Source organism: Delphinus delphis, chromosome 14 (assembly GCF_949987515.2).
Source record: "Delphinus delphis chromosome 14, mDelDel1.2, whole genome shotgun sequence".
NCBI classification, from domain to species: domain Eukaryota; kingdom Metazoa; phylum Chordata; class Mammalia; order Artiodactyla; family Delphinidae; genus Delphinus; species Delphinus delphis.
In genome coordinates, this window is record NC_082696.1 from 13,654,247 (window position 1) to 13,675,385 (window position 21,139).

General features: G+C 41.4%; 1 protein-coding gene and 1 pseudogene across 15 annotated transcripts in view; one reads left to right on the top strand and one right to left on the bottom strand.

Moving 5' to 3' along the window:
* Window positions 1-21,139, top strand: part of SYNE1 (spectrin repeat containing nuclear envelope protein 1) — a 464,275-nt gene that overhangs the window by 68,078 nt on the left and 375,058 nt on the right. For all 15 annotated transcript variants that reach the window (XM_060029753.1, XM_060029751.1, XM_060029760.1 and 12 more), the window contains exon 3: window positions 11,703-11,764. In XM_060029753.1, the coding sequence (XP_059885736.1) occupies window positions 11,703-11,764 (62 nt within the window). The remainder of the gene's footprint in view (window positions 1-11,702; window positions 11,765-21,139) is intronic.
* LOC132437401 (importin-9 pseudogene) lies at window positions 7,109-10,155 on the bottom strand (annotated as a pseudogene).

Genomic DNA, 21,139 nt, shown 5'->3' on the forward strand with positions numbered 1-21,139 from the left:
AGGGAAAAAGTTGGAGAATTGAAGACAGGAGGTCAAGGTGTCCCTGGGGAGGAGAGGTCCTCATAGCTTGTAACTCAGGAAGCTGGTGGAATATACACGGCCTAGCTCAATTGTCCTCACCTTTTCTTTATCATTTGCCTTTTTTTTTTTTTGCGGTACTTGGGCCTCTCACTGTTGTGGCCTCTCCCGTTGCGGAGCACAGGCTCCGGACGTGCAGGCTCAGCGGCCATGGCTCACGGGCCCAGCCGCTCCGCGGCATGTGGGATCCTCCCAGACCGGGGCACGAACCCATGTCCCCTGTATCGGCAGGCGGACTCCCAACCACTGCGCCACCAGGGAAGCCCTATCATTTGCCTTTTTATGTAACTTATTAGGAAAAATTTTAGCTATAGAAGCAGAATTTTCCCATTAGTTCCCATCCTTGCAAACTGTAGGGACTGGCTTTTTTTTTTTTTCCACATTCATGTTGCCTTTAATTTCCTCCACTGTGGTCTTTTTCTTTTACTTTTTAATCCTCTCACATATGCCACGCCACTGTTTTTACTTTGTGCTGCATACACAGAACTTGGGCTGTGATGTGCTTCTTTTTGATTCCTGTCCTCCCTATTGGACTGTAAGGAACCACACCCATCCTCTCCAGTTGCATCCCTAGCTGGTCAGAAGTGGGTGCTGGCATACAGGAGGGGCATAATGACATTTGTTAAATACATGAATCAAACAATCAGAGAATGGATCAAAATTAGAATAGGAGTAAGACTTCCTAAATTCTGGCCGTGGTTCTGTAACTTCCTAGACTTCATTTCAGTTTCTAGATTTCTGGCATATTTCTTAACCCCACCATGCTTCATTTCCTTATTTCCATCTGGGCTAATGATACCTCCTCTGTCTGCTCAGCCAGGCTACTTGTGTGAATCAAATGAGAAGTATACACGGAAACGAGAGTAAATTCAAGTGTTGTAAAAATATAAGGTGTTTTTATGAATTCACCATGTGATTATTTTCTTTTGCAATGTTTATACCCACAAATAGAGAAAGAAAAAAGTGACAGAAAAAAAACTACCAAAGTTCTGGAGAAACTGTTCAAATTTATTGTCTTTATTTAGAGCTAGAAGATATTGCAGGAAGCCACCGTATGAATGGCCATAATGAACTCTGCTGCTTTCACTCTCATTATATTTATGCTTATCTTCTCTTTATTATGATTATTACTCCTCTGTAGGGCACATGTCTATCATTGTTTTTCTATATTGTACACACAATCCTTTATGCAGAAGTCTAAGCTTTGTTTTCAAATTCAGGACCGTTTGGACTTTAGAAATATAATATGGTGGGCCGGCCACATGGTATGTATCACCCCCAATCAGAGACTGTGTCTTTGTAATCAGAGACATTACTATTTCTGCAAAGCAAAGTATGAATTTTAACATTAAGTGGGGTAAAGAAAGATTATAAACAGGCTCTTCTCAATTTAGGTGAGTTTTTTTTTTCACCAAATGATTTTTACTAAAAGTGTATGAAATTGAGGCCTGTTTAAAGGTTCAAAGCTGATGTATGTATACCTTCTCTCTCCCACACCCCCATACATACCTAATTAAAATTCCTCATGGTAAGAAAGCATTTCCTCCATCGTTGTTTCCCTAGAGACTAACCCACTGCCTGGAACGTCGTCTGATCTGTGTGTCCTTAGAAAACCACCCATATTTAACTGCCTCCCAAACAAATATATGAAAATTCTCTAAATATTTAAATTTTCTTGTAGTTTGCTGACTGACATATGCTATTTGCTTTTCCTTGCCTGACAGTGATAAAATTAAAATGTTACAATGAATGGTTCAGACTATATTTTTAACTAACGATAGCCAACTGGAGCTGAAAGACTATCTTTTGTTTTGTTTTGTTTTATATATTTCCGAAAAAAAAAATTTAGAAGGTTTAGAATAGTTAAATAAACCAAACACGTTAACAGGATTTACACACCCTCTCCTCTCCCACCCACTCCCTATCACGTAAGACCAAATTTTCCAGATTTAAATGACAATATCTCAGACATCGTAGGATATTTTATTCATATTGGAAAAATCATGCCATCTTTCAGCAAATGTCCTTGACTTACTGCATTTTGACACTTCTTAAATTAATATATCTCGGGTAAATTTTTGTCTAAATAAATATACAAACAGTGGGAATAACCCAATATGATAGTGATGTTTTGGAGTAGTTAATTGGGCAATAATAATTCAATTGAAACAGATATAAATTTTTAAGATGTTCATACCACTTCATTCCCATTGTTACACATAGATACAAAGGACATAGTTTATTCTCAACTGGGATGATTCTTCACCAGCAGAGTTTTGACAGTCTGGAGACATTTTTGATAGTCATAATGACACATCTTAAAGAGCCACAGAAAGAGGAAAACATCCAAGGTGCTCCACGCCTGTGATCCAAGTTCATTGCCAAGTACCCAGGTCAAGTCTAAGAGAGACTCTGAAGTCAGACAGACTTTGACTTTAACGTCAAAGCTGCCACTTTCAAACTGGCAACTCATGAGTAAAGGCAAGGGATGCCGCCAAATGTCCTATAATGCATGGGACAGCCTCTCATAATATAACAAATAATTATCCTGCCCAAACTGTCAATAGGGTTGAGGTTGAGAAATTTCTAATTTAGGAACTGAGATAATTATATTCTTCTCATCCCTTGTGCCTTAGATTTAAAGTGAGATGGTACTAAATTTTACAAATGTGACTTTAATGAAAGTGGGCTCTTTTTATCTAGTCACTGGTTTTACATACAAAAGAAATACAACTCCACTTCCAAAGATCTTAGGAGCACTGTCTTTACTGATGTGTGCTTGAAAAAAATTGAAGCAGTGATTAGAGCACTCAATACAGGCAAAAATCCTTAAAAATTCCCTTTTCTCATCTTTTTCCTCAATCTCACTCTTCCACTGGCTCTTGATCTTCTCCCCTCCTCTCCTTCTCTGTCCTCTCCCATTAGTCTGTGCTGAACTTGTGCAGAGGAACTTCGGATTCCCTTGTTCCTTGCCACTTTTCTCTCCATTGCTCATCTGATCAGAACACCAAAGACCCAGAAGGTAGACCCAATCAAGCAAGCCTAGAATCTTTCTTTTATAGAAGACAGAGTGAAGGAGGGGTGTGTGTGTGTGTGTGTGTGTGTTTGTGTGTTTGTGCACGCGCACACGCACACGTGTGTATCTGTCACACAAGTAAATGCCTTTGTTTAGTTAGCCTTTTCTGTGTAACAAACCACTTCAAAACTTTGTAGCTAAAACAATCATAATTCATCATTTCTCATAACCTGTGGGTTGGCTGGTTAGTTCATAGTTAAACATGGATGGTTTTCTGAGGAACACATATAGAAGGCAATGTTCCAGGCAGTGGGTTCATTTCTAGGGATACAATGATGGGGAAAATGCTCTTTTCCTGGAGGAATTTGTAATCAGGTATGTATGGGGATGTGGGAGGGAGGAGTAACAGATGCATCAACTCTGAAGCCTTAGAGGAGTCTCAGTTTGCTGGCTTCACCTGGTTTGTGTTCATCTGCAACGTTGGCCAGACTAGAAGGTTCAGGATGACCTCACCCACGTGTTTGGCCGTTGGTTCTGCCTATTGGATAGGGCATCTCAGTTCTTCTCCACATGGACCCTCCTCCAATAGAGACTGCTATCCTTGCTTGGTGAATTTAGGACAGGGATCCAAGACAGCTAAAATAGAAACTGTAGGAGTTCTTAAGGCCTAGAAGCAGATGATATAAAGTCATTTCTGCTGCATTATTGATCAAAGCAAATACAATGCAAGATCAAATTCAAGGAGAGGGGAAATCAGTTCTGCCCTTGAGGCGAGGAAGGGCAGAGTCACATTGCAAAGGAGGATGCCTGCTGGGACTGGGGGATTTTTTGTCCATAATTTAATATCTGTCCTCTGATCACTGTGCTTCATATTCTTTCTACATCAAAATACACTCATTCCCTCTCAAGACATCAGAAGTCTCATCCAATTATGTGATCAAGCCCCACCTCCAGTCTCGTGTGATCTGCATCTGGTCCAGATACAGAGGAGGCCCCTCGGGTGTAATTTCTGTCAGTCCCCAGACCTGGAAACTAAAAAGAGAAGTTACTCTCCCCATTCATCCAACATGCAGTGATGAGACGGGAAAGGACCATTGCAATGGATGCTTCTGTCCGAAGAAGGGAAGAATGGAAAGGATATGGCAGTCGTGTTCTGAAGTCATTCTGAAGTCCAGCCAGGCACCCGTGGCCCCCTCCTTTAATTCAAGCGCAAGGGTCATTCCCTGTCTTTTTTTTTTTGCGGTACGCGGGCCTCTCACTGCTGTGGCCTCTCCCGTTGCACAGCACAGGCTCCGGATGCGCAGGCTCAGCAGCCATGGCTCATGGGCCCAGCCGCTCCGCGGCATGTGGGATCTTCCCGGGCCGGGGCACGAACCCGTGTCCCCTGCTTCGGCAGGCGGACTCTCAACCACTGCGCCACCAGGGAAGCCCCCTGTCTTCTTGATAAGAAGTGGCTCATGTTTGTGGCTGATAGTCTGAGCCGTATAAAGCTGCGGTTCCAGTCTTCTCTTCGTTTTGAGCTGTCCTGTCCCTGTAGTGCAGACCAGTGGCATTTTGGCTTAACAGGTTTGGGGGCTTCCTGAAAATCTGCTTGGAGTTCATTCTGTGGCCCCCAAACCCAAAGTCTGAAATCAGCTTTGGAGCACATGTGAGGCTGCAGTGGGCAGTGCCCTTAAGATTCTTAGAGGGCTTCCCTGGTGGCGCAGTGGTTGAGAGTCTGCCTGCCAATGCAGGGGACACAGGTTCGAGCTCTGGCCTGGGAAGATCCCACATGCCGCGGAGCAACTAAGCCCGTGAGCCACAACTACTGAGCCTGCGCCTCTGGAGCCTGTGCTCCGCAACAAGAGAGGCCGCGACAATGAGAGGCCCACGCACCGCGATGAAGAGTGGCCCCCGCTTGCCGCAACTGGAGAAAGCCCTCGCACAGAAAAGAAGACCCAACACAGCCAAAAATAAATAAATTAATTAAAATTAAAAAAAAAAGATTCTTAGAAGATGGTTTGGCTGAGAACATCAATCAAACACTGAAAAAATAAATAACTTAATAAATAAATAAATTAATTAAAAAACAAACAGACACTGCCTTAAATCTTTCTGAGTTCTTAACAATGGTTCTTACAGTCACAGTCTAGATTGATTGTTGTCCTGAAGCTATGTTTTACTTTGCAAATCTTCTTCCAGGGCAGACTGACAATGACTAACCATTATATTGTCTGATGCGCCATATCAAAGGTCTCCTATGTTTCCTCTAAATTCTGTTTGCAAACTAAATAGTTCCTTCTTTGGTTCATCTCCCTTTCTTCCAGTACCATAAAATGTGCAGCTGAAAGAAGCCGGCTGACAGCTTTCTGCAGGGAAATCTCCCTAGCCAGTTGCAAAAGTTCAAGTTACTACCAACGACAGAATATATAACGCATAAAATATGTGTCGCTCTCCTTCCAGTCCCAGCTAGCAGTTTCCTCACTGTTCTTTCAGCCTCTGCTAACAGTCTTTGTGTCCTTCAGCCTCCCTCCCCATCTGATCCCAAGACCACCTGGGTTTGTTTCTGGTTGTTACTTGAAAGTTAAAAGTGCATGTTTAGGGGCTTCCCTGGTGGCACAGTGGTTGGGAGTCCGCCTGCCGATGCAGGGGACACGGGTTTGTGCCCCTGTCCGGGAAGATCCCGCGTGCCGCGGAGCGGCTGGGCCCGTGAGCCATGGCCGCTGGGCCTGCGCGTCCGGAGCCTGTGCTCCGCAACGGGAGAGGCCACAACAGTGAGAGGCCCGCGTACCGCAAAAAAATAAAAATAAAAAAAAATAAAGTGCATGTTTAATGTGCATTAGAAATAATGGCGTTCTTTAAATTTTATGGATATATCCAAATTTTCTCTAAATTTAAAGACTTTGTTGTTTATTTTATTCATTTATTCATTCAACAGGATTTATTTGTAACATTTGTAGGCATTGGGAACCAAGTTACTGTCCTCATGGGGCTTATATTCTAGTAGGCAGTCCACGATTCTGAAGCAAAGCTCAGGAGAGCTCAGCTCCAGCTCTCCCTCTCTAGAACTTAATGTTTAGACTTTAGCCAAAAGGTCCTTTTTTAGAAAGCTGAAGTTATGTTTCCTTGAGCATTACCTTTCAGAGGGTGAGGAATTGAAATGATATCTTGTTCATCTTTCATCCTCACAACATCTAGTTTACAGCCAACAGTTGGCACACAGTAGATGTTGATGGAAAGAGCAGAATTCACCCTTTCCTTGAAAGGTGTTACATTGGCCCCTCTTTCCTTGAAAGGTGTTACATTGGCCCCTCTCTCTGGCCTTCATCTCTTTATATCTCTAATTAAATCCTTCATTCCTGGGATAAACCCCACTTGATCATGGTGTATGATCCTATTAATGTGCTGTTGGATTCTGTTTGCTAGTATTTTGTTGAGGATTTTTGCACCTGTGTTCGTCAGTGATATTGGCCTGTACTTTTCTTTCTTTGTGACATCTTTGTCTGGTTTTGGTATCAGGGTGATGGTGGCCTCGTAGAATGAGTTTGGAGTGTTCCTCCCTCTGCCATACTTCGGAAGAGTTTGAGAAGGATGGATGTTAGCTCTTCTCTAAATGTTTGATAGAATTCGCCTGTGAAGACATCTGGTCCTGGGCTTTTGTTTGTTGGAAGATTTTTCAGCACAGTCTCAATTTCAGGGCTTGTGATTGGTCTGTTCATATTTTCTATTTCTTCCTGGTTCAGTCTCGGAAGGTTATACTTTTCTAAGAATGTGTCCATTTCTTCCAGGTTGTCCATTTTATTGGCATAGAGTTGCTTGTAGTAGTGTCTCATGATCCTTTGTGTTTCTACAGTGTCAGTTGTTACTTCTTTTTCATTTCTAATTCTGTTGAGTCTACTCCCTTTTTTTTCTTGATGAGTCTGGCTAATTGTTTATCAATTTTGTTTATCTTCTCAGAGAACCAGCTTTTGCTTTTATTGATCTTTGCTGTTGTTGCCTTCCTTCTTTTTCATTTATTTCTGCTCTGATCTTTACAATTTCTTTCCTTCTGCTCACTTTGTTGCAAAACGGTGTGTGGCAGGCCGGAGGAGGCCCTTTTCAAATGCCAGTGGTCTGCAGAACCCACCTGTCATGATTGTTGAGGTGGCCTGAGAACACCACGTAGCAGGGCTGTGGGCGAACTGGCAGAGGAAGTGTGTGAGGTGCGCCTGCAGATCCGTCTGTTAGAGAGGGTCCTTCAGGGAGTCAGGGTCGTGTTCCGCATCGTCCCTGTAGTAACGCTCTTCGTATTTACGTGTGGTGAGAATATCAGGCAAGGGTTAAGCCGTCCTCCTCGTCATCGTCCTCCCGTTCCTCCCACGTGTCACTGGAGTCATCTTGGCTTCACTCTGCAGGGCGGCCTGGCGGGTGGCCTTGGCCTCCATGACGTTGGACAGCTCGTTGATGATCAGCTTCAGGGTCTTGACCAGCAGAGGAAAGTTGGTCCAGCACTCAGGGTTCTTGGCCGACTTGGAGCGGGTGCGGGTGCCCTCGTCCAGGCCGTAGATCTCCGCCCCCTTCACGCGGATGTCCTGTAGCCGCTTGTCATCCGCGTGGATGCCGTGTGGAACAGCTTACGCAGCGCCACAGAGCTGGCTTTGCGCTCATACTGCCCGTAGAACAGGTGCTGCCGGCTGGTCTACTCGGCCATCGCGAACTCCAGGGCGGCCTTGCCTCTGGGCCCCAGGAGGCTGCACAGGAACTCTAGGAGGGGCTCCAGCTGAGTGTGCACCATGTGGGCGAACACCGTGATCAGGGACCGCATGCCGCTGAGCATCTCTGCCTTCTGCGTCTAGCTGAGGATGGCATGGAAAATCTGGTCCAGGCTCTCCCCCAGCTCCCACCCCGCCTTGGAGATGAGGGTGGACGCGAGGCGGCCCGCGAAGGCGGTGGTGAACTTGGAGGTGCGGGGGCCCAGCACCTGCATCACACACCACAGCCTGTTGTAGTCATGCAAATCAAACCACAGGGAGCTGGCATCTCACACCGGTCAGCATGGCCGTCATCACAAAATCTACAAACAATACATGCTGGAGAAGGTGTGGAGAAAAGGGAAGCCTCCTGCACTGTTGGTGGGAATGTAAATTGACACAGCCACGATGGAGAACAGTATGGAGGTTCCTTAAAAAACTAAAATAGAACTACCGTACGACCCAGCAATCCCACTCCTGGGCATATACCCTGAGAAAACCATAATTCAAAAAAATACATATACCACAATATTCATTGCAGCACTATTTACAATAGCCAGGTCGTGGAAACATCCTAAATGTCCAACAACAGATGAATGAATAAAGAAGATGTGGCACATATATACAATGGAATATTACTCAGCCATAAAAAGGAACGAAATTGAGTTATTTGTAGTGAGGTGGATGGACCTAGGGTCTGTCATACAGAGTGAAGTAAGTCAGAAAGAGAAAAATACCATATGCTAACGCACATATCCAGAATGTAAAACAACCGTACTGATGAACCTAGTGGCAGGGCAGGAATAAAGATGCAGATGTAGAGAACGGACTTGAGGACACAGCGGGGGAAGGGGAAGCTGGGACGAAGTGGGAGAGTAACACTGACATATATACACTACCAAATGTAAAATAGATAGCTAGTGGGAAGCTGCTGTATAGCACAGGGAGATCAGCTCGGTGCTTTGTGACCACCTAGAGGGGTGGGATAGGGAGGGTGGGAGGAGACACAAGAGGGAGGGGATATGGGGATATATGCATACATAGAGCTGATTCACTTTGTCGTACAGCAGAAACTAACACAATAAGGTAAAGCAATTATACTCCAATAAAGATACATATTAAAAAAATAAAGCCTTCCTGAAGCCAACGTTTTTTTCTTTGTATATTAGTTTTACCTTATTGCATAACAAATTACCAAACTTAGCAGTTTAAAACAGCGTTTGTTTATTATCTCCAAACATTTGTGGGTAGTCCACAGTTTGTGTGGTAGTCCATGCAGCTACCTGTGCCCTCTGCTCAGGGTCTCACAAGTCCACAATCAGGGTGTCAGCTGGGCGGCATTCTCATCCGGAGGCTGAATGAGGGAAGAATCCACTTTTGAACTCATTCAGGTTGTTAGCAGAATTCATTTCCTTGTGTATGACAGAGCTTCTTCCTGCCTCTTGGCTGGAGGCTGCCCCCCAACTTCCAGAGGCAGCCTGCAGTTCTCTGCTCCGGGGCCCTCTCCATGGACTGTTCACAGTGTGGCTGTTTGCTTCTTTAAGCCAGCAGGAGAATCTGTCACTCCAGTCAGCTCAGAAGGAATCTTACATAAAGTAACATGTGCATGGGTGTGGCATCACATCACCCGTTGCTGTGTTCTGTTGATTAGAAGCAATTCACAAGTTCTGGTTGCAGTTGCCCACACAAAGGTGTGGACTCCAGGAGGTGGGAATTTGGGGAGGTTACCCTATTATAGTGTGTTCACTACGCTACTCATCTGGTGAAATTCCTGTAATGCCTCTATCTTGTTGCATTACTCTATAACCCTCCACTACACATGTGCCCTTTCTTGTCTCTCTCCACCTCTAAATATTTACCTTTATTATAATTTTTTGACTTTGCTACTTTTTTTCTTACAGTTTTATTGAGGCATAATTGACATGCAGCACTGTATAAGTTTAAGGTGTACAGCATAATGATTTGACTTACATAATCATGAAATGACTATCACAAACAGTTTAGTGAACATCCCTCATCTCTGTAGACACAAAATTAAAGAAATAAAGAAAAATTGTTTTCCTTGTGATGAGAACTCTTAGGATTTACTCTCTTAACCATTTTCATATATAACACACAGCAGCATTGATTGTATTTATCATGTATATTAAATCCCTAATACTTATTTCTCTTGTAACTGGAAGTTCGCACCTTTCGACCAGCTTCATCCAGTTCCCCCTCCCCACATCCCACCTCTGCTAACCATAAGTCTGATCTCTTTTTCTGCGACTTCGTCTGTTTTTGAAGTATAATTGACCTAAACACTGTGTTAGTTCCTGTTACACAACACAGTGATCCACTGTGTCTATGCATTTCGGAATGATCACCATAAGACTAGTTGCCGTCTGTCACCCTACAAAGGTATCACATAGTTATTAACTGTAGTCCCCGAACTGTACATTTAATACCTGTGACTTATTTTGTAACTGGAAGTTTGTACCTCTTAATCTCCCTCACCTACTTCTCTCCTCCCCTCAAACCCTCCCAGCAACTGCCTGCTTGTTCTCTGTATCTATGACTCTGTTTCTCTTTTTTATGTTTGTTCATTTTGTTTTGATTTTTTTGGATTTCACATATAAGTGAAATCGTACAGTATTTGTCTTTTTCTTTCTGACTGATTTCACCTAGCATGATACCCTCTAGGTCCATCCATGTTGTTGCAAATGGCAAGCTTTCACTTGTTTTTTTAATGGCTGAGTAATATTCCATTTCATATATGTATATGTGTATATATATGTATATATATACACACACCACATCATGTTCTTTGTTCTTTATCCATTGATCTGTTGATGGGCACTTAGATTGCTTCCATATCTTCTTGGCTATTGTAAATAACGCTGCAGTGAACATAGGGATGCATATATCTTTTCTAATCAGTGTTTTTGTTTTCTAAATACCCCGGAGTGGAGTTGCTGGATCATATGGTAGTTCCATTTTTAAATGTTTTGAGGAATCTCTATACTGTTTTCCACAGTTGGTGCACCAGTTTACATTCCCTCCAATAGTGCATAAGGGTTTCCCATTCTCTACATCCTTGTTATTTTCTCTAGTGCTTGTTACTTGTTGTCTTTTTGATAATAGCCATCTAATAAGTGTGAGACGATATCTCATTGTGGTTTGATTTGCATGTCCCTGATGATAAGTGATGCTGAGCATCTTTTCATATACCTATTGGCCATGTGCGTGTCTTCTTTGGAAAAATGTCTATTCAGATCCTCTGCCCATTTTTCAATTGGGTTGTTCTTTTTTTTGATGTTGAGTTACGTGAGTTCTTTGTATATTTTGGATATTAACCTCTTATCAGGTACATCTTTTGCAAATATCTACTCCCATTCAGTAGGCAGCCTTTTCATTTTGCTGATAGTTTCCTTTACTGTGCAAAAGCTTTTTCGTTTGATGGGTATTACTAAGACCGATGTCAAAGAGCGTACTGCCTATGTTGTCTTCTAGATATTTACCTTTAGATATGTCACGGTAGAGACTGTGTCCTCTTCATCTCTCTGCATCCCTTTGCACCACACGTAAAACTTGGCACTTAGTTGGTCTCAAGTGAACTTTTTAAAAAACAGATTTATTGAGGTTTAATTATTCAGTGAACTTTCAATAAATGAATGAAGATAAACATAGGGCTAACATATTGCAAATTTTAAAGCATTTGCTGATAACTTTTAAATAAATAATTGACTTGCCTAATATATTTGAAGTTTTACTGGCTCTTCCTTCAAGACAATAATTGGTTAAATGAATTATAAGATAAAATAATATAATAATCATTTCTAGAGTTGTGTAACTATGAATTTTTTTCATGATACAACTTCATGACATGTTATCTAACCAGATAATTTTTTTTCTTCTAGATGAGCAAGAGATAGTACAAAAACGTACTTTTACAAAATGGATCAACTCTCATCTGGCCAAGGTAAAGGAAACTACCCAGAGTTCTATGTTAACTTAGTTTGAGCCAATACATCATTAAACACACAGTTTAAAGTAATGCTGCTGTGGCTATTGTCACTATAACTAGTCAGTAATGTTGGCACCTATCAGTTTAATTGTGGCATCTGCTAACATTTTCTCAAAGAAAATTAATAGATAACCAGAGTCGAAAGCAGTTACTTCATGTCGATTCCATGAATCTTGATGAAATATTTCATTCAGTTGTTTCTTCTGTACTGATGTGTGTCATATCAGAAGGAGAATTCATGGTGGAGTTTTGTTTGTGTTTGTTTCTATTTGGAGCAGAAAAAAACAATGAGTAGTCTGCCCTGAGCAAAGAATTTTATCTAAGGAGATCGTGTCTGGGCTCCCCTCTCAGGTACTCTTATAGAAGAGTAACCGTAGTGGCAGGACACTGCAAAGGCTAATCAGTCTGAGATTATCCATACTGACCTTAGATTGTATCAGGTGACTGGGTATCCGTACATTGTAATGACTTGGAACATAAATACTAACATAAAACAAATTTCCGTGTAGCTACATTACAAAAAAAATTAATCTCTTATAATGCTGATGAAAAAATATGTGAACCAAAAAACATTACATTTGTAAAAATAAACGCAGATGACAGGATAATTGTCTGCCTTCAGTTAGAGGATCTTTGCCGAGAGCAGTGCCTAACGTGTGCAAGGCATAATCCTACGAGCAGTTTTTGATTGCGGACTCCTCCAAAGCCTCTTTTCATAGTTCAGAAGCAAACAAAGCATGGCAACTTATCTCAATCCCATTGTACAAATGGACTGCTTACTGTGTGTCTATGCTAGGCTTTGGAGACAGGAAAAAAGCTAGTAAAACACTTTCCCAGGCCTTGGGAAGCTCAAAATCCAGCAAAAAGAGAAGACTAGATTAATGTCTAGGACTTCCCTTGTGGCGCAGTGGTTGAGAATTCGCCTGCCAATGCAGGGGACACGGGTTCGATCCCTGGTCCGGGAAAATCCCACATGCCGTGGAGCAACTAAGCCCGTGCACCACAACTACTGAGCCTGCGCTCTAGAGCCCGTGTACCACAACTACTGAGCCTACGTGCTGCCACTACTGAAGCCCGCGCTCCTAGAGCCCGTGCTGCGCAACAAGAGAAGCCACCCCAGTGAGAAGCCTGTGCACCGCAACAAAGAGTAGCCCCTGCTCGCTGCAACTAGAGAAAGCCCACGCGCAGCAACGAAGACCCAACGCAGCCTGAAAAAAAAAAAAAAAAAAAAGAATAATGTGTCTAGATACAGGATAAAATGGGATTATCTTTCCTATAATCTCTCCAAAAGCCACTCTGTAAAATGGGAGTTTTCTGGCCCAGTGGCTGCACCCAGAATCTGCCCTGTGACAAGGCACTGAATGCCCTTGGGGCTCATTTTCTCAAGCTTTGGCTGGTGTCATCTGGCCACAGCCACTACTTACACTCCAGAACCGTCATCGTTTGAGGACGGTTCTTTTTTTTCCCAAAATGAAAATAAAGTTATTGTTTTTTCATATCATAAAAAGGTTACGTGCTAATTGTAAATCGTTTTGATAATAAACTTCTTAGAAAGTTTAATGAAAGTAAAAATCACCTTAAATTCCACAGTCCTGATATAACCATCACTGACATATTGATCACCATTTTTCTACACGCTGGCTTACACAGTCTCACGTAAGTGGCTATAGGCCACTTATTCTGTATTCACTTGTATTCTGTGTGCCTCTATTCACCCAGCACATCTGCACATCTTCCCATGTGATTAGATACAGAGCCACATAATCATTTTAATGGCTGACTAATACTTTGTCATTATAAATATAATAAAATTCTTTATAAATCATAATTAGCCAGTCATCTATCAGTGGTTATATAATTAGTTTCCAGTTGGTTAATATTATATAAAATGTCACAGTGAAAGTCCTTGAGCATATATATCTGTACATTTGTCTGATTATTTTTCTTAGGATAAATTTCTAGAAGGGGGTAGGTAGTCCACAAGTATACATGTTTATAACTTTAATATATACCAAGAGCTTCTGAGAATGCCCATTTCCTTATACTATTAAACTTCTTTAACAGTATTTTCCAATCTGGTGAAAATAGTTTATAGTTATTTTTATATTTTTTAATAGGGTTGAGTATCTTTGCGGAAGATTTTAAAGCAGAATTCCTGGGACACGCTTATCTGTGTTCTGAATTCTTAAAAAGAAGCTAAAATTGGAATGCGTGCCATGCAGTATACAAAGGGCCTTTGTCGAAGGATTATATGCCAAGAATTTGTTTTCTAATCTGTTTTTATCACCATTTTGTCATTGTTTCAAGTTACTTTACATATTTATGTGATAACTGGGTATTGGAAGGGGCTGTACCAGTGTGTACCCTTTTATGTTCTTTTTTTTTTGAGTCCTGCTTTGTGACCTCACGCCTGCTATTCCCCATCTAAATATACAAGTCCTGCCCTTAATGTGTAGCACATACGTCTCTCATTCATGAAGTCATTTCTGACCACATGTGGAACCCTGAGCAAAGGCTCCAGAATGTTAGCGGTTTCCCCTGCACTCCTTCCCAGCGCCATCCCCCTGCCTTCTCTGCTGTTCCTGCCTCAGGTTTGGTAGAATCAGAATCTCAGCACTTCTCCAGAACCTGCAGCACAGGTGGAAAAGTTCAGCATGTCTTTTTTTTTTTAATGTGCTCAGAGTATTTTAATTTAAAAATATGCTAGAGATTAGAGATTTCATGTATTTTGTGTATGTGTGGTCTGTGGGTCTATGAGTATTTGCCTATGCTAGTAGAAGATAGCTAGTTTCTTTTTTTTTTTAAAGTATTTTATTTATTTATTTATTTGGCTGTGTCGGGTCTTAGTTGCGGCACGTGGGATCTTCGTTGCGGCATGCGGGATCTTTGTTGCGGCATGTGGGATCTTTCATTGCAGCGTGTGGGCTCTTTGTTGTGGTGTGTGAGCTTAGTTGCCCCGCAGCATGTGGGATCTTAGTTTCCAGACCAGGGATTGAACCCGCGTCCCCTGCATTGGAAGGTGGATTCTTAACCACTGGACCACCAGGGAAGTCCCTAGTTTGTTTTTTCTTTTAATGAGAAAGAAATTACTTTTTTTTTTTTTTTTACTTTTGAGTCATTGCATTTGGATTTACTACTGCATTTTTTTTTTTTTTTGGAATATAGTTGATTTACAATGTTGTGTTAGTTTCTGCTGTACAGCAAAGTGAATCAGTTATACATATACATACATACACTTTTTTGAAGATTCTTTTCCCATATAGATCATAACAGAGTATGGAGTAGAGTTCCCTGTGCTTATTAATTATCTATTCTATGTATAATAGTGTGTATATGTCAATCCCAATCACCCAGTTTATCCCCACCCTCCGCCAGTATATCTTAAATGATTTTATACTGTTTCATATCTCACCTTCCCATCAACATTGTAAAGTCTTCAAGGCATGTGCTAATTCTTGGAGTTCTTTGTAAATCCTAATAGCTCTAAGCACAGCTCCGAGTACCATGCAGAGGGGCTTAACGAAACAGCAACAGCAAAGATTCTTTATCTTTTCTTATTTTGTTAGAGTAGGAAAAACATCAGTCACATGGGCAAAAAATAACGATTAATGTCTGGCACTGTGCTAAGGGCTTAACTCAGGTTATTTTGTAGCGTTCTTCTTCATACACCTGGCCATTGGTGCTGCTGAGATTTTAATGCAGACGTGAATCTGAAGTCCACTTGGCTTCCCTACTTTACACATTTTTGCATCGATAGTATCATTTCAAAAGACCCAGAAAATTATTACCTCTGCAACTGCTCCATTGTAACCTTACTGCAATAGGGATTTTTTTGTTGTTGTTCTTTTGTTTTCCCCTCTGTACTTGCTATTCTTTCTTTCTTGGGCCTTGAAAACTGAAACAGTGATATACCTATGCTTGTTATCCGGAACTTATTTATACTGACATCGTAGTATCTTACCAAATGTACCCTGCAACTTCATTGGAAAACATTTTCCTTTTCTGACTCACTTGTAGTTAAAAACATTTTGAAAATAAAATCTGACCACATTACCCTGCTTTGATAGTTGAGAGTTTTAGGATAACTACAGAGTGGATGTTTATGTCTGTGATTGTCTCAGCAGTTGGTCCCATGATTCCCTACTCTTCCCTCTCTCTTGTACCCATCCTTTGCTTGCCTTTATTCCTATTTGAGTTTCCTATCCCAGCCCTACTTCTCTCTCATTCTCCCTCTCACCCTGCTTCCATTCCTGTATCATCTCTATCTCTCCCATCCCATCTCCTTCTCCATCACACCTCTGCCCAACTCCCTTTCCATCTGTATCTCAATCTCTCCATCCCTATCTTTATCCCCATTCCCATCTCTATTTCTGTCTGTACACTTTCTCTATAAAAACATATGCAACCTGTACATTCTAGGCTTCACAGTCTCCTTGAGGTCACATTTAAATGGAAGCACACACTTCCCTCCCCATTGCAGTGTGCTGACTTACTTCTGGAAATGATAATACCTTACTTGCAACAGAAGCAAGTTGAGGTTCTTATCTTTTATCTGGCCTCTGGACAAGTACACTGTGTCACTTTTCCTGCTGTCTCTGTGAGAAGGCCTGCTCCCAAAGTCATGGTGTGATGCTAGAGTGTGCCCATCACTTAGCACCCCAGGCACAGACAACAAGCACCTGCACAGACACACACACACACACACACACACACACACACCCCTACCTTAATCACCTGGGCTCCACAGAAGCATATATTATGCCCAGAATCTCACTAAGTCTCTCGTGAAAACAGCCTCTTAGATATTTGGTCTTCAGCTCTTCTTTACCTTTTAACAACACATGGATATCTCCCCTGGCCCCTGGTTTTCAGTCATAGAGCAGGCCCAAAGCCATACTTAGAATCAAAATGTTTCTCACTAGAAAAAGAATCCACAGAGAAGCCACTTGATCTGCTTCAAGGTCTTTCCTTATCCTCCAGAGATTCTTTTTTTTTTTTTTTTTAATTAATTAATTTACTTTTGGCTGTGTTGGGTCTTCGTTGCTGGGTGCAGGCTTTCTCTAGTTGAGGCGAGCGGGGGCTACTCTTTGTTGTGGTGCACGGGCTTCTCATTGCGGTGGATTCTCCTGTTGTGGAGCACGGGCTCTAGGCGTGCGGACTTCAGTAGTTGTGACTCACGGGCTCTAGAGCGCAGGCCCGGTAGTTGTGGCGCACGGACTTAGTTGCTCTGCGGTATGTGGGATCTTCCCAGACCAGGGCTCGAACCCGTGTCCCCTTCATTGACAGGCAGATTCTTAACCACTGCACCACCAGGGAAGCCCCTCTCCGGAGATTCTTTTCCTCTTCTTTCTTGCTTATTAAAAAACCAGAGCCAATGGTTTGTCCTATAACAACAGTCTGCTCCAAGGATGGAACCATAATTGCTGTCAGCTTTGAAAGGACCTGGTGTTCTGTAATTTGTTGGGTCAGATTGAGTCTGGTTTGGTGTATTGTTTATGTTTATTTATTTTGCCCAGTAAATATGCAAGCAACTTAGACCCAGTATTAGTCAGCTTGGGCTGCTGTAACAAAATACCATAGACTATGTGGCTTAAACAAGGAACATTTATTTCTTGAAATTCTGGAGGCTGGAAAGTTCAAGATCAATGTGTCGACTGATTTCAGTCCTTACATGGCAGAGAGAGAAAGAACTCTGGTTTCTCCTCCTCTTCTTATAGGACACTAATTCCGTTGTGAGGAATTTATGACCTCATTTACACCCAATTACCTCCCAAAGGCCCCACTTCCAAATACCATCACGTTGGGGGTTAAGGCTTCACCATATAGATTTGGGCGGGGGGACACACGAACATTCAGTCCATAACAGGCCACAGGTTCATCCTGAGGTCTGGCTTGAAGCACATGAGAATTTCTTCCAAACCTCGGTCCAAGAATGATGTTAAGTAATGAACTTGTCTCCTCTTTCGTATCAGATGTTTGTGTTTCAGTTCCTATTGTACATAGCGCTGTGCTTTGGAATGGCTTCAGATATCTAAGAACCAAATCCTTCAAAATAATTAAAATGCATTTTATTCCTTGGTTGTGTGTGTATGTGTGTGTGTGTTTCCTACAATTTTCTGTTGACATCTACCAATAAAGGCAAGGAAGTGACCCATGTCAAAAATATTTTCATGCTGGTGATCAGATACTAGTCTTAATTCACCTATTATTTATGCTATATAACATGCCAAGTTATTTATCTCTGAGAACAAGAAAGGAGAAGGTGCTAAACTGGCAGGAAAAAAAGAGTTTCGACTTTCTTCTAGAATGCAAGTTGTAAATATTTTGCTGATCTCAGTTGTCTGGGAGCTATTGCACAAGTCATGGGAATTTTTGTGGATTTAAACTAGAGTGATAAACCATCTCATCCTAAATTCTGTGATTATGTCTTGCTACTGCAATGCCTTCTTTAAAGATTTTAAGCAAACTAAAAAAATAAACACCTTATTTAGAAAGAAAGCTTTATACGTCAATTATATCAATAAAACTGGAAGAAAAAAATTATACCTGTTTTCTCAAAAATCTTCTTTGGAAATTGACTGTTTCCAAAAATAGCTTTAATAATAAGTTGCAGCAGGTTTACAGAGCTGGGATGTTGAGTTGAGAAGCAAAAAAAATTGATCCTCTGTCCTAAGATCATTCAATGTTGGGTGCATTGGGGGATGTGCAAAAGATGCTTTGTGGAGATAAATTTGGGGAGGGTTTTTAATGGGAAATTTTCATTTTTGTTGTAGGCTACTTTGCTTAGTTGCAAATAAGAAAACTATTTACTGCTAACTAAATAAAACAAAGTCTTTTACTGATGACATTTTATTCTATTGTAACAATTCTTTATAAGTATTTTGACAGTAGTATGGAGACATTGGGTGCAAATGAAAGAGCAATCTGTTTTCAAAAAATACGCTTTTCTTAAAACAAAAATTTATATTAAAAATAGGGAAAAAAAACCCCGAGAATTTTCTGTAGATTACTCAAATTTGTGAATATAATTATCAGTTTTAAAAAAATATTTGCTTTGTTGTCAAATTGAAGTCTTCACGCTTCTGAAATTATGCAAAACATTGCAAATCATAAATTGTCGATAAAATGTAATGTAACATCAACAAAAATTAGTGGGTTCTGTTTATTTCATATATCTGATAATTCCTTTCAGGAAGAGGGCGTCATACTGAAACGTGGACCCTATAATTTTCTTCCTTTTTAAGAAGAAACCTGCCTCTTTCTATTCTGTTTGCTTTGTCAGTGAAAGAAGGTGGAGCATTTGTTTTTAAATTAGCCCAATATTGATCCAAGTAAGAGTTTTTCAAAGTTAGGTCCTGATTCAATGCTGGCTGTCATCACTCATTGCTAACTAGGTTTTTAAATTGCAGGGCTGCTGTTTACTGAACTCATCATGTGCCGATTACTGTGCCTTAGCAATTTTATCTTTTATTTTATTTAAATAACACAACAATCAAATATAAGTAGTATTTTCACCATTTTATAGATTGTGAAACTGAAGCTTAGCGTTAATTAATAAGCTCAAGGTCATATAACAGGTACGTGGAAAACCAGATTTCAATTCCAGGACTCCAAAGTTTGGGCACTAACCATTGTGTTATATACACCATGCTTCTTTCGTTTATTTAGCTATTCATGTAGCAAATACTTTTCAAGCACCTATTATGTGCTAGGGGTTGTGGATACAGTGGTGAACAAAAACAGATACAGTCCATGCCATTATGAAACTGACAGGCCAGCAGAAGAGACAGCAATTACAGAGACGTGTGTATGGTAAATTCCACGAGCAGAGAAGTACAGGGTGTCAGCGAGCACAGGGCAAGCGCAGCCAACCATACAAGTAACCTGAAGGAGGGCATCGGAATAGGTTTCCAGAGGAAGAAACATTTAAGCTGGAGCCAGAGAAATGTCTTGGGACTGGGTAGGTGAAGGAACTAATGTTTTCAAAAGTTAAGAGGTAAGAAAGAGCCTGGCACAGTAAAGGAAGTGAAGCTCAGAATACCTGAAAATATGGGTTCCAGGAATGGGTTGGCAACAGACGAAACTGAGAATCAATCAAAGGTCAGCCATTAAAAGGGTTTGGATGTTGTGTTATGGGCACCAGAGACGTTAAAGAATCTTAGGAAAATGAAATGATCACTCTGGGCTCAACCCCTCTCTCAACCTCTCTCTCTCTCATCTCTCTGTCCCTCCCCCGCCTCTCATTTTCCCCCACACCCCTCTCACATAAATTAGAGCAGGAACCAGTAAAATTGGGGGTGAAGTGAACTTGCAATAACTCAGATAAGAGGTGAGGATCCTTTGGACTAAAGTAGTGGTGGGGGAATGGAGAAAAGTGGATAGATTGAAAAATGGGTAGGGGTGGACCCGATACAACTGAGTCATCAGTTGGAAGCTGGGGGAGAAGGAATCAAGAATGACTCCTAGATTTCTGCCTTGAACAGATGATTAGGATCATTCATGAAGACAGAGAATACAAGAGACTTTGGGGGAAAGCTAATAGGTTCAGTTACACAGAGGGAAATGACTTAGTAGAGATGAACACTTTTCATTTGGCAATTAGAAGTCATTAGCCATCACTGGGGGTGGCCAAGTCGTGGCAGAAACCCGACTCTAGCAAACTGGTAAGTAAATGAGAGGTGAGGACGTTAGGACCTGAGTGTATATTACATGTTAAGGAGATAGAGTATTAGCTAAAGCAGAACATGGGATCTGGTAAGAGCTGTTTCAATAAAGAGTGGTCTTAAGTGTGTGTCTATGGAAGGGAATGATCAAGAACTGGTAGAGAGGGTTAGGGTGAAAATGAAGGAAAACAAGCGTATTTTAAGATACAAGACTCCTAAAGAGGTAGGGTGGGGAGAAAATCAAGAGGACGGGCAGAGGTTTTTACCAGAGGAGAGACAGCTCCCAATCTCTGAGGCCAGAGGGGGAATAGGAAGGATGGGTGTGGATGTGCCTAAGTTTGGGATGGGGGAGAGAGGAAGACAGAGTTGGGTGGACTTGAATTTGAGGGGATTCCCACCTAATGACTGCAGGTTTTTTAGGTCTATCAGAAGATAGACCTAAAGCAGAAGAATTTGTTACGAAGAATATTTTTCTTAAATTGGCAGTTAAAAATACATTAGTTCTTTCACATTTAAAAATGTATTTATCTTAGCAAATTCCTAAACTTTATGCAAGATCCATAGGCTATTGTACAGTGTCACCTTGACCCCCAAAGGGGACAGATTAAAGATGTGTTTTCCAAAAATCTTTCCCCTAAAATTTTATTTTTAATTAGAAAAAGATAAT